General features: G+C 37.3%; 1 protein-coding gene across 2 annotated transcripts in view; it reads right to left on the reverse strand.

Moving 5' to 3' along the window:
- The window catches only part of prkn (parkin RBR E3 ubiquitin protein ligase), a 158523-nt gene that overhangs the window by 20297 nt on the left and 123221 nt on the right, over positions 1 to 15005 (reverse strand). For both annotated transcript variants that reach the window (XM_088934073.1, XM_088934074.1), the window contains 2 exons: positions 5414 to 5475; positions 2848 to 2997 (listed from right to left, as the gene is read on the reverse strand). In XM_088934073.1, the coding sequence (XP_088790199.1) occupies positions 2848 to 2997; positions 5414 to 5475 (212 nt within the window). The remainder of the gene's footprint in view (positions 1 to 2847; positions 2998 to 5413; positions 5476 to 15005) is intronic.

A 15005-nucleotide genomic window follows, 5' to 3' on the forward strand; every position in this document is an offset into this window, starting at 1 on the left:
GTTTTATGTAAAATTATTTAAGGCACCACACAAACAATTAGGCTTTCAATTTGAAAATTAAATCACTCCATCCATGCTTGTTGGAACCTTTGACTATTGAAATGCTTTACCACCCATAATTAGGTAGTATTTGCATTATTATTACATATTACTGACTGACTGTTTGGCTGTCAGAAAATGACTTGTTGTTATTGCGGAAATTATAACATCTGCATTTTTTACGGTGATAAACAGTACAAGATTGAATCAGTACAAAACAAAGTGACACACCTTTTTGTTGTTAGCACAGTTTATGAATCAGACTCACATTTACGAAATAGAACTGAAAATTAGCCTACAATTGTACTAAATATTGCATGTGAAATCCAAGAGGCTCCAGAAAGTGTTCTGAGAGCCAGGTAAAATATCTCCATGTGGCAAGACACATACTGTATGCTGGGGTTTACTGACGCCTGCTCTGTGGTATAGTAAGAAACACTAAATCATGAGTACTCTGTTTAAATTATAGCATGGCAACAGAATCCCACAAGCCAAGTCTATATTCTCTCCGCAAGAAGAAATTGTACACAACAGTGATGCATTGTATTGGTTTATTTTGCAGCAGTAAGCATTAACATTGTGATGTTACCTCATCCAAATCATTTGCAAGCAAATTCATTCACATATCATGCCAAATTAAATTTCATCCTTCTAAGAATGTCATTAGATTGCTCCTTATATATCCTTAATTACAAGGCATACCTTTAAGGTAATTTTCTGCATTATGTGCACATTAAGCTTGAACAGGTTACTCATGATTTCAGAAAATGCTCTTTCTCAGTTAATAACAAGCCTTCTAACTTATAGGCATACATTGTTGCCTGAAATACACACGTGTGTGGTTTCTCCTGCTTTGAGTATTTTTGTACCTGTTCATGCTTCACAGTTTGCATAACAATTCCAATTACAGCAGTTTTGGAATCTTGACATCTTTCATTCTCAGCACAAACTTGGGGGAGATCCAAGGTTTTGTCTATTTGAAAACATCCGGGAAGCTCTACCGTCCTCTTTCAAATAATGATTCCTTCTCAATAAATACAAATCTACAAAAGACAAGGAGGATACAATAGTTGATCCAAATCAATGAAAGCTGAACTTTGAATGAGAAAAAGTCCAAGACATGTTAAGAAAATTGGATCCAAATTTTACACTGATACTCTGTATCAGAAGTTTTGTAAACAGCTACAGAATTAGGCAGAACATAAGGCACAATGACTCTCTGACTCTCAGCTATTGGGTATCATTACACTGAATCAACTAGCACCAGATCTGTATACAATAGCCCCAGGGACAAACAAACACTAGGCTAACACACACTTAGAGGACTCCTATCATTATCAACATTATTGAACATGGATTCTAAATGAGAGTAGGTAAAAAAACAGATGACTAAACAGTCAGAACTAACAGCAACTGCTGAAGAAACTTTAATTCTTAGAACATGTTTATGGTTTCTTCTATTTTAAGCATCTCTGGGATTATCCAATTTGAATTGCCACCTCTGTGTAATACAACCCTGCTGCATATCTTAAAATGACAGGAAACCTACTTTCCATACATACTTTACAACTTAAGCAACAGCAACAAAAATGTTTGCACAAACACAAACAAACTGGAAGTAAATAATTAACCACTGTTAATGTGACATGAACTAGACCCAGCTCTTTAATTGCCTATGCAATTGAATACATTCTGGAAACTGCATCATAATTAAAGTTTAATTGCATTGTGTTGAACTGAAATTAAAGTGATTTAGAGCTCTCAGAGGAAACAGAGAAGTGTGAAACGTATGAATATTAATCTCTGAAGGAAAGACGGCAAGCTCATGAATTCTGATGAGGTCATCGGATTTATGGCATCCGTTTGAAAAGCATGAGGACATAATCGTTTCTATGAAAGGCATCACTTCGTGCATCAAGCCCTTTTAAATTCTGTGATTTGCACAACACGTGGCCACTTTAAACTACTGTTGCTAGCTTAACGGTAGTTCCACAGGAGGGCATCTCACAATAGGGGTTTGCTATTAACATTGCAACCTGCTCAGCAGTGGGGCTGGAGTATAAGGCTCTCACTGATGGAGATGTGCATTCTCCATGAACGGTCAATCAGTCAGTCAATCTACCTTGGACACCCAGCTCCAGCTATAAAAGCCTGCACCAATTTCCATTTGAAGAAACTAACAAAATTACTGAGAATGACTGTAACTGAAAGTCAATCACATTTTATATGTGATTTTATATGTCTTTGTTAAGCTTGCTGGCTAACTTGCTTTCTGTTGTTTTTTTATCTTTTATCTTGCTTTCTGTTCCATTTTACAAAGAAACTAACTGGCTGACCCTGTCGCTGCATTCCTGATGTCACTCAAGCTTCAACTTGAGTATAACAGCACACCGCTGTGTACCGAAAGCCCTTCCTGCTTTCGGTGATTCTGCAAGGAGAATCGGGCCTTCGTGACCAGTCATATTGTGCTCAAATACTACTCAGCAGCCGATACAGGTTTTCTGTATTCAATGATTGCAGCCAAACTGGTGGAATGATGGACATATTTTTAGGTATTAAGCACACAGCCACTAGTCAAGACAAGAGGACATACTGTGATTGCTGAAGGTCTGTTTTAGCATTCAACTTATGTGCATGAATAAAATTATATCCTTAGCTGGCCTGTTTGAACAACTGTATCTGTACTTTCATGTGTGGAGCAAACATGCTCCTGCAGGGCAGCTAACTCGACCTGCTTCCCAGCACACTGAATGATACGCATATGGAGCGATCGCAACTGTCTTCACGTCAGCCCCCCGACCTCCTTACCCCACAGCCCAGACCGCTGCTCCGCTGGCACTCGATTCTGCGCTGTCCGCGGTCTGGTAGCAGTCCGGCCCCACAGCCTGGCGCTGGGCAGAGCACTCCCCCCATCTGCAGCACACACTCCTCTGCTCCGTACCGCTGGTAGCGCTCATACTGCAGCACACGCAGAAAAAGACAGGCTGTCCCCATGGCAAAACACCTCACCGACAATCATCAGATGTTCTCATTGACCCCGGCCTGCTTTGTGTTGTTTGAATGATACCAGAAACAGTGGTACAATTTAGCTTAGAAAGCTAATTACTCATGATATAACTGCCTCAAATTTTGAAGCTTTTTTCAGCCATACAGTAATTTCTCTGACTTTATTTGAGAAATTTTATAAAAAGGTTGAGGTGTCCATCAAAAGTGATTAATGTTTTTTGAACGCCAGATCTCAGATCTCTGATCTCTGGTGCGAGTATGTGTAGAATAATATGTGTATGTATTCGCATGCTTTTTCATACGTTTAAATCTTTCTGCAGTGGGAGACAGGCAGTATAATGTGTATCCTTTGTAAGAGCTTATAGTGGCACTTAGAGGAAGGTGGGGGTGGTAGCCTGGAAGCCCAATTTATTGGTGAATACCCTCAATGACAAGACTAAGATACACTGCCATCGTCCTGTCTCAATGTCAGGAATGGGTCAAACCATATTATCTACGGGTAAGACCAGGAAACATTCATGCTCTATTGATCTGGTAACAGTAATAAAGACTCAGAGTGCCGAATGGAGGCAGAATCCTGTACCCTTGCATTGCAGTGTTTTTAATTTCTGTATTATTTTTCCCACAAGCGATCAAATGGCTTCATGAAATACAGCATTCCTGTAGCTGCGACAGAGAGAACCTTCTTTTTCTGATGGAGGTTAAACTTTCAGGTCTTCAACACTGCTAGTGTGATAGACAAAATAGAAAAATTAAAAGTACCTTACTTATACAATGCTAGTAAGACACAGGGAGCCATGTTTTTAGAATCAGCAATATTTACCTAAGCAATATTTGTGCTTAGATTTGAGCCACAATTACTGTACATTTACAATGTACTTTAATTACAATTAAATTACATGTAATTACAATTCCTACTTATCAAATGAAAAATGGAATGCCTTAATACTTTAAACTGTGCTCTATTAATTAATTATACATTAAAATTACATTTTATAATTAGTGGTTTTCAATTATTTTTCTCCACAACACAACATTTATGTTAACAGCATCGTGTAGTGATAGAACCTGGATCAGGCTTCTCACATCTCAGAGCATTGAAGTGAGAAAAAAAAACAAATATGCCAAAAAATAATTAAAAACAACAAAGCTTTTACTTTAAGGAAAATTAAGACCATGTTTTATTTTAATAACTAAGCTCTGTTTCATGAGCCCACACTGTCAACTTTTGGTGAAAAAGTGAAATGCATGTGCTTTCATATTCCACATTATTTAAAAAATGAGGTCTAACTGACTTAATTAATAAAAATTCACTTTGATCTCTAGATGAGAACATTCTTGCTGCGTCTAAAGGTTAATGAACAAAAGCCCAAAGACTTTAAGGCCTGCTGGCACTCACAGAAAATTGGAAATTTCCTGCAGAATTGCTCACCTTCCCCAAAATTACTTAGACATGATGTATTACTAATATGTTTTATTCCTAATATTTTTGATGTTCTGGCTTTAAACTAATGTTATCTCAGGTGAGAGGTTCTCCATGCCTGTGGATTTCCTCAAGGAGTGATTTATATCTGTGACAGTACTTCGGGTTCACTTACAACGTTAGGTTTAAATTAAATAATTTTTAACCATGTTGATTTAATGTTTCTATTTCTTATAGTTATTTTTTTCATTAACTTGGTATTATTCACATTGCCTGTTGCATCGCCTCTTGGGAAAAATGTACTACTCTGATTTGTTATGCACTCTTAACACGTTTGTGGGCATCATAGTAATATTAAGGATACTAAGTAATTCTGTCACTGTAACAAAGGTTATTGCTGTTCAGACGATTATTAATAAGGTGTTTGTGAAAAATGTGAATTTGCTCGGTTTTCCTTTGAAACAGTGCTAAAAATCTAAAACAGATTCCAGGGGTACTAATTTGCTGTAAAGAGACTGGTGTCAGTCAGCTCCAGTGGCAATCCTCAGAACAGAAGCCGCAAAACAGATGAAGAATAAACAGCTTAGGTACACTGACATTCCTGCAATTCCTGTAGGGTTCAATGAACATTGCAGTAGCAGTTAGGCACAGGAAAAAGAAACAATTTAGTGCAAGAATGACTATTTTTGAGGACTGTGTGATAGCAAAGGTGGAGGGAGGGACAGGTGGAGAGACGATGCAGCACTACGTAGCAGATGCAGCAATTAATAGCTTGTCAAATCTGACAGAAAGAACAAAAACACATTCCCACATCTCTCGCGTCTCACTGGGAGGCGGCCGGCAGGGTCAGAGGATGTGCCGGGGCTCCCTGAGGATGGAGGACCCTGTCTCATTAGAGCGCTGCCTGTGCAGCTTGTAGTTGCTGGCTCTCTGCAAGTAACTCACCTGCTCCTCTCCAAGAGCACGGAAATGATGAAGCTCTTTAATCAGGGAGTCTGGACAGCCGGCTGGAAAAAGAACAAAAGAAAAAATAGCTCAGACACCAGGGTATCGCAATCCTGCAGGGAGTTTTATGGCTTTGAGGGCGATTTTTTTTTCTTCATTAAAAGGGAATGACATCTACGCTGATAATCATACCAAGAAAAAGAAATAAGACAACTGAACAAGAAAAGGAACTCATTATGAACTCCTGCCTTACCTAAAAAGGAAAATGTACCACTGTGATCAATAAGATGTTGTGCAGAAGCTCCACTCTTTCAAAAATCATTTCCTTTTTCAGACCTACATTGCTCCATGAAAAGCTCCATCACATACATCCGACATTCTTCTGTAAAGTACTTGTAAATATAAACATTAAAAAGATAAAAACTGTAAATCCCCCTTCTTCATGAATACATCACACATCATACGAGATGCAGTAAAAAGCTAGTGAACCATTAGCCAGTAAGTTTGGCTGTGCTGTTACAGTGGTACAGATCAAGTATCTGGATTCTGGACATCACTGATCTTACAAAGTAATAATTAATAATCTCTCAGTAGACCATCATTTTCTAGACATAAAATGAATAAAAAATTCTGTCACATCACTGGACAGACATTACATCCACCAGTTTCAAGTAAAATATCACATAAACTGACTTTTAGTAACCTTTTTGTCAGATCAAATCTCTGCTTTATTTTTAACAAGCATTTCATAATGATATGACCCCATCACAGGTAAGTCAGCTGCTTTAGACCAAAAGCAACTTGTCAGAATGACATCCCAATTACACAGGCAGAATCTAATGACTTCTCTCATTTACATGTCATAACATTCAAATCAAATCAAACAAGCCGTTAAAATGTATCTCTGAAATTTTCTGGTCTATGACAAAACTGTTGCTTAACACTAACTAGACTAAAATTAGCACTGAACGTGTGCTTTCAGCTTTGGTGCATTCCCACCAAAAAATAATTGTCTTTATTATCTTATCTTAATTTTAAAAATAAATTACTTGTTTTACAATGATGTTCTCATGGTAATGGAAGGAAATTAATTCCTTTTGTCTGGGGAAGCAACACCAAAATACTTGATTATTGTGGAAAACAGAAAGAATGCAAATGTAGGCCAACAGAAGTAACCTGATAGGAGTGTGTAATACTCTCTCTCTAAAACAGAAAATCATTAAGATGATTAAAGATGACAAAATATTACTGAAATAATTAGTTATATTCAGCAATTAAGACCAGAGTTCGAAAGTCAATTGAAGTCTCGGGCTCTCAAGAACCAGAATAGCTCATCCTTTCTGAAAAACACTTCACTAACAGTTCTCCAGTACTGGAAATACTATAAAAGATTTACCAGAAAAGTCTCATCAAAGAGAAGGTTAAACCTCATAGGGTCTCAATATTAAAACACTTTAAACCACCATAAAATATGCAAATGTTCCTTAGATACAAAGTTTGTATTTGATTATTTAATTGAACAAGGACACTCTTTTATCCATCTGAATGTGAGCCATTCCGTCTGCACAGTGCTTCAGGCTTCACTCCCAATTAGCTATGTGAAAGCTGAGTGTAAGAATGCGCTGCAGGTTTGGGACTTGTTGTGCGTTCCACCAAAGGGAGAGAACCCAATCGCAGGCGAAGAGCAGTCAAGCCGGGCTCCCCGGCCAGGCAGCAGCACCATGCACGGACGCCTGACCCCCCAGTCCATTCGCGGGCCAGCGGGGGCGGGGTTCCAGAGCTACGCATTCCTGAGACCGGGCATGATGGAGAACACACACTCGGAGGGACGGGGCAGGCCGCCAGCCGACGAGCGCACCGAGCAAACGCACACAATGAGACGCGGCACCATGCCCAACCGGGGAACCATGGTCATAAAGAGTAATCCACCCAAGTAGACACTGGGAGAATACCCAGCCCTAGGGACACCACGAGACAAGAGAATACCCAGCCGTAGGGAATCCTAGAAAGGAGAGAATAACAAGCCATAGAAGCTGCGAAGCAAGCCAAGGTCACAAGACCGACAAGCGGAACTAGGGAGGAAGCCAGGAAAACACAGAAACCAAGCTCGAGGGGGGCTCCATTTAAAACACAGTGACAGAGCCCCGTGCTCTGCCCGATCCAAGTACAGTATTTATTGTTCCAGAACACCAGGCATGGGCGTGGCCATAAACCGATTCCAGGTGCTTGGAGTTCCCAGGTAAACTGTTTCCATGGCAACCGGCCAAGGGACGCAGAAGAAGATGACATCACCAGCTGTATTGACACAGGTAGCTTGCCCTGCGGAACAGTAGCAGGGCCAACATTACAACTGAGCAGATGAAAGGTCAAGTGTATGGACAGAAATCATACATGAAGACCTTAAAGCTTTTAAACATACAATTAAAATGTGTTGACTTGTTAAAATTTACATTGAAAAGTAGGAGGATTCAGATCTACTGTAGTTTAATATGGTTTTAAAAGGATTTAGATTTCAGGAGGTCATAGTAGCCTACAAATACCTTGCTATAAATGAGAAAGCTGATTCCTCAAAGCAGAACAAATATATCTAAGCTAATTACACTGCATTCTTCAAAAAGCACTGATCTGTGACTGTTTCAAATAGGCAAATGTTTGAAATTTTAAAGAGAAACAGTGTTTCATATTTCACTCTGATCGGTGCCACAGTTGAGTAAACACACCATAGCATGTCACTACTGCAGATAGCAGAACGAACAGCAGTCCTCAACTGTGACATGTTATAAACAATCACGCATTAATAAGGTATAGATTTTAGACAAACTTGATTTTTTCCACATAGCATGTTCTCCCCAGGAGTTTCCTTCATGTGCAACAATTTCTTCCACCTCTCAAAAACGAGCTGGTTAGGCTAATTGGCAGCTAATTGGTTTTACCTTGTACCCTAAGATTCTGGGACAGGTTCCAGATTCCAGGTTGCATTGACCCTTAGCAGGAATAAGACACTTTCAAAAAATATATAGATGGTTGCATGGATAATGTATGCAGTCTGTACCTGTCCACTTACTAGGTAAATATTAGGAAAGTCATTGAATAATGTGTTGGGTATCTGCATGTTTCAAGAATAGCTTGCTGAGGACATAGCTTGTGAATATTTGCAAATCAGAACCACCCCCTTATTCTAGCAGGATCTACTTATGTTAAGGTGGTGATGAAGGCATCAGTGTGTGGGATTAAACTGCATTGTGCACTATTGCATTTTAAACTGCATTTCACAAGTTTCATCAGTACTCAGCAGCAATGAGATCATTTGTTTGGCCTATAGTAGGTTGAAAAAATAGGTTTGGCCCATGCTCCTTAAGCAAACCACTGTGGGTTCCTAATATTTTGACTATGGAGTGTATGAGTACCAACAGGAAAATAACAGAAAAACATACAATGTTGTGCTCCAACTTCCACCAACGGCTACTACCAAAATATATGATAATGAACTTCCATGAATCTTGTTAAATACTGCCGATGGCATTTTATAATTTTATTTGTGTATCCGTATTTAAGATCCATATGGCAAAGTCAATGTGTGTGACATTGAACAACACTATTCTTGATGATTATTCAAAGAAAATATAGATATATGTTACAGCTGCAGGAGACAAATAGCATTCCCATTTCCAATTCCTATGCAAGAAATACCAAGTGTTTCTCGGCACATTATTGATCATACTCTTTTTCAGTACCATACTCTACTTCAAAGCAATTTTTACCAACAAAATTGATGGACAGCACTTTTTTATGATTTCCCTAGATAATACTTGTGGCCTAAGTCTGCATGCTGCATTAGATGTCTCATCTCTGTGATGCATTATTTTCTAAAATGTAAGCATCAGCAAGTTTCCAATATATATTTATGTATGATTTTTTTGACCCTGCTGACTTCTCATATAACTTTAATTCTTGTCTAACACAGCTTTCCTAAAGGCAAGAAGACATTTTTTTACAATAGAAATGAGAGTACACACAAGCACGTCAGCACAACTGTTTTAACACAATAAGCAATACATATATATTTTAGGTAGAAATGCAAACTACTAAGAAAGCAGGAAGTTTTCACACTGCCTTCAACAGGCAGGAGTTAAAGTTTAGTCTTTGAGAGCAGAACACGGGTTGTATTGAATAATGTAACAGTTACAAAAAACACCTGCGCTTTTAGAGAATGGATATCTGACTGCTCCTCAGAAAAGTTTGTATACCTTTGTTTCCTTTATGTGTTTTTTCTGCTGTGAATTGAAAAATCCACAGACCCTAAGTGATCTTAATTATCTAAATGAGAATAATGATATCTCCTCAGCACATAATTTCACACTACATCCCATTCATTCTCCAGCTACTCCTGGAGACAATTGTGGGATGCCTTTCGTCTTCCCTCTCTTTTATTTTGCTGGCTCAGTGGACAGGAACCTTGATGAGTCTGATAGTTCTTGCAGCTTCGGTAATTTAAATAAATTATGCAAATGAAAACAAAGCAGTTTCCAGAATATTTATCCCACCGTTTCGAGCTGACTGGGCGTCAAACAGTTTTTGGAGAAATGTTTCTATTTTTTTTCCCCACTTACAGTCAAGACTTGGCACTCATACACGTTCAAATGTTTGGAAGCACCATATTCATTCTTCTTGACTGCCATCCCTAAACTCACTCTTATTTTTGCATCCATGAGCTGACCACTCACCAGTCTTTTACAATATTCTACAGACATATACTGTAGGGTCTTAAATGTGGTGGCAGCCCAATGGGTCTTAGTTTTATTAGTAAACCTATACTAATATACTAATATAATATACTAATAATATGACTATGATCATCACATTTTGCACACACCTATGTATTTATTTTTATTTATTTTATATTTATTTTGTTGTCTTTTGTTTTATAATTATTCTGATGTCTGTTTTTGATCGTCTTCGGTTGGACTGCTGTAACACATCAATTAGCCTATGGGATTAATAAAGTCTTATCCATCTATCTATACAATTGGTGTTGAAGTGTGTGCTCCTGATTAAACAACTTTTGGCACTTGCATAATAATGTGTTGGTGTCTTTCAACTAGTAACATTCTTCTAAGTAGTGCAAAGGTTTGGAATCAATAAGTACAAAGAAACTTGACTTACACTTTTAATTCTGAATTTGGTAAATATTCTTGTCAACTCACAAACTTACAAACACTCAAAAGACTGTATTACTGAATTACAGTATGGGGCAAGTATACTGTATTTTATTTTTTCAAGTGTCAGTCTGCCATAAGGCTGGCATGTGAATTACAAAATCTCTTTCAAAATAAAAAGAAAGCATCTCTGATATGTCTCTTTCTTAGGAAAAAAAGTTGAAATTCATTGATTTCTGCAGCTCCTGCAGCACAACTGCAGATGTTAAATAATGCTGTCAATCATTTCTGAATAGCTGGCAAGCTACACTGTAACAAATGAAAAGCTTTTCTTCATGACTGGTGTCTGCTTCTTTGACAACTAAATGTATAAATCTTATTGAATCTTTCCTTGTGATACATTTTAAATAAATAAAACATGAAAATAAATATGGACAGCTGGCTGTGCCAGTTTAGACTGAATAAATAATAATTTACCACCATTGGCAGACACAGCAAAGACAAGGAAAACAAAGGTTAGCAGCAACACTCAGTGATCTGTTTTCTTAGATTTGAGAGACTGCTCTTCAATTTATGGCTCCAAGACCATATCAAGCTCTTGTTTTCATGACCTTCATAAGCTTAGGAAAAAAAAACAATTGTGTTATAGATGCTTATAAATGTGTACTTACAAAAGGGGGAATATCTTGTATTTTGTACCGTGTCAGATTCCACTACTTCACGATCTAAATATTTTAAATCGGACTAGGCCACATATTTCTCTAATGTTAACAAGAGACCTGTATCAGAAATCAATCAATTTGAATAAAGGCTTAGCTATCAAGGGTGAAAGACTATGAAAAATGTACTTATTATCTGAATTTAATGTAGAATGAATAATAAAGACAATGTAGAGAAGCAGTAAAAAATCAAAGGAAATGTTAGGATATACTGTATGATTAAAAGCACTAAAGAGTTTAAATCAAGGGATATTGTGATAAAATTGCACCATGCACTAGAATAGTATAGTAAGAACTCATTTAGAATATTGTGTAACTTTTTGGTCACCATGTTACAAAAGAGATGGAGTCTTTGGAATCAGTCTGGTTGGATCACCCACCAAAAACATTCCTGATCTTAAATGCCTTACAGTGACAAACCTAAAGAACTGAACCTTTTTAGTTTTAAACAGAGAACACTACAAGAGGGGCCGATCCAGGTATTCAAAATCTTCAAAGGCACTGACAAAGCTGACTCAGTGGACCAAAGAATGAGCAGTGGAATAAAAGACAGAGCACACTAGTTGAAGCTATGAGGACAAGTACTGTACCTTTGTATGCAAAGTGTATGGGAGAATGGAAAAAGTCACCCAGCTGTTTTGTCAAAGCCAGTACCTTGACTTCTTTCAGGAAATGGCTGGACAAGATCCTCAGATCAATTATCTGCTAACAAATGGACTATATGTGCAAAATGGCCTCTTGTTAGCAACCTTTCTCATGTTTTTATCTTCCTAAAACTCAAATATCAATCAACCGACGATTTCTTTACAGAAATCTGGCATTAATCAAATTCACACCGATGGTAAACATTCTTATTGTGTGCAATTTGTGAAATTTCTAAGTGCTCTGTGTGATCAAGATTAATTACTGTGCATTATTAAGTTCAATATTAACATTATGTAAATCAAAACATCTGCATAATCATACAAATTAATAGCAAGAGTATCTGACAACAACATCATCCAACAGTATTTGCAGGAATTTATAGACTTAAGATGTCAATAGGTATAGCGTTTTAAAAGATGCACGCTTGGTGTTTAGATTTCTTTAATTCTTTGTACATAGATTTGTATTCATGGCAAAATGAGAACAAAAAAAACAGTGGAAAAGCAATTCTTCATGCAGTGTTTAAATGATTATCAATAAAATCCCAAAAAAGAATGTTTAAAAAATAGCAAAACCAAAAAAAACCATATTGAGTCTTTCTCCTCTCTCAGTGTAACTAAATTCTATCGTACTAATCCCAGAGATCAAGTTCAGTAGTCAATATCACTTATTTAATATAACCTTTAAACCCTCTAGTGAGAAATTCTCAGTGAGAATTCCTCTAAGACTATGCCTGATCTTAAAAAATAAATGCATAGCAACATACATAACAACACAAGTATAAAAACTGTTCTTTCATCTCTTTACTGTAATTGAAAACATTCTAATTCAGTAATGTGTCTCTTGAAAGTATCATACAGAAATGAGTCATAAACAAAAGGTTGTTTTTAAGGAAATATTCATGGAACTAACAGACAAAAATATCTCGAAAATATATCTTGAAATATATACCTGGGCAGAAGATTTAGTTCTACATGAGGTTCAGAGGGCCAGATAAATGCAGCACATGGAAAAAACCCCATTTAGAGCTATTGTACCTCAGTTACAGGTCCCTGGTACAAGTACCATGTAACATATACATTATACTATATATATTATACTATATACTGTACAATATCTAATGAAAGAATTCAGAAGCCTGCTCAGTTTTCACATTTTATTGCTGGCTTTATAAAGTCCTGACTTAGATACTATTAAGAATCTGTGTAAAGGCTTGATGACTGCTGTTCATAAGAAATTCCTAATCCAATTTAAGAGCGCTATTGCGAATCTGCTAAGAAAAATGGGCAAAAACTACATCAAGCCAGTTTGCAAAGCTAAGAGACTTGGCCCAAAAGACTTGTGGCTATACCTGCTACCAAAAGGTGACTCCATCAAATATTAAGTTCATGGGTCTGAATGCTTATACAATCAAGATATTTAATTTTTTTCTGTTTAGTTTTTGCTGAAGTTTAATGTAACACGTCTTGCTCTTAGAAATCTTCAATTTGAGCATTCATGGTTTGAATGAAATATTAAGTTGATAAAATATGTACTGTATGCATCATTTTGTAATTTCATAAAACCATAAGACGAGTATTAATACTTTTGCAGGCATTACGCTTCTTGGAATCCACTGTTGTGTGGGTGTGCAATTCATGCGATAAATACCTAAATGTCTTTCCTGGCATTGTTATCAAGCAGGACAACACTAATTTCAACATTTTAACATTTGACACTTTGATACTTTGATTTAAAATTTATCTTAAGAAGGCTCAAATCCATCAAAGATTTCTTGGTACTAAGGTACAGGTTCTTGAACCTCAGAATGTAGTCTCAGAATCCGAAACAGAATGAAGGGATATTATTTAGATTCGCAACCGAGTTGCCCTCTGTAATTTACAGCTGACAGCTATGAGCTGTATCTGCTGAAAGCTCTCATGATAAAAGAATGATGAATGCACACATTCTCCTCATAACTGATAGAGCCAAAAGATTACTGAGCTACAACACAAGTAACAGCAAGTAAGTATAACACCAAGCAATTAGAACATAATGCCTTTCACAATATTTATTTTTTCTGCATCTGCCTTTTCTAAATAACTAACTAGTGCAACTACACTCATTGGACACAGAGTCTGACATCAAGGTGCTTTTGCTTCTAAAATGGACACCAGCACAGGTGGACAAGTCAACATTGGCTCCATATGCAGACTACTCATCTACACAAGGCTAATTATGTGTACACTGTAAAGCTTCATTTCACATCTGAATAAAGGTAGCAAGATGCCTCACTAGTGTAATGCTTTGCACTGAGCACAATCCAATAAAGCATTCCCCTCTGGCTAGTCCACAAATGCAATTTTCTCTCTCTCTTTTTTCCTCAAGCCCTTACTGTTTTCTTTCATATTACTTTTATTATGCAAATGTTTTAAGCTAATATTAATCAGACAGACGAACTGGGATATTAAAACAAGGAACATCACACTTTATCTAAACGTAATTAAAGACACTGAAAACGACACTGTGTTGCCATGGTGACACAACGAAGGCAATTGGATTTACACAGTATGATAAACTCCAAAGATAAACTTGCACAGATACTCCATAATCCCCACCACCACTTCTCAGCATCTTCACTTCCAGGGCCACAAGGTGCAAAACAAAAACAATTAACAGTCTGTAAGGTGTCCCAGGTGAAGGTTAAGTGGAGCAGGTAGCAGTAAGCAGTAGAGATAGCCTTTTAAAAAGGTTAGGGATGAGCAGTCCTTCTTTACAAGTTTGACTCCCTTTCTCCAGCTGTCTGCTACCTTTCTGAAGCACCACAGACACCTGTAGGGAACACCTGCATTTTAATAAGGCATCCACTGAATGCTTCTCCTTTATAGAAATGATCTGATGAAACTTCACACAATAAACTTGTTAATTTAATTAAACTCCTCTGTGGGGCAAGAAAAGCATTCAAAAGACGTTCACCTTGTTATGTTCTCAGAGGCAGAACCAAGTCTTGAATATCCAAAGAATATCCAAAGTCAGCTTGGCAATGACTCTAGGTAACAGGCTATTTTATTACAAATGACTATACAATTCATT

Source organism: Atractosteus spatula, chromosome 15 (genome assembly GCF_055471065.1).
Source record: "Atractosteus spatula isolate fAtrSpa1 chromosome 15, fAtrSpa1.hap1, whole genome shotgun sequence".
Taxonomy (NCBI): Eukaryota; Metazoa; Chordata; class Actinopteri; order Semionotiformes; family Lepisosteidae; genus Atractosteus; species Atractosteus spatula.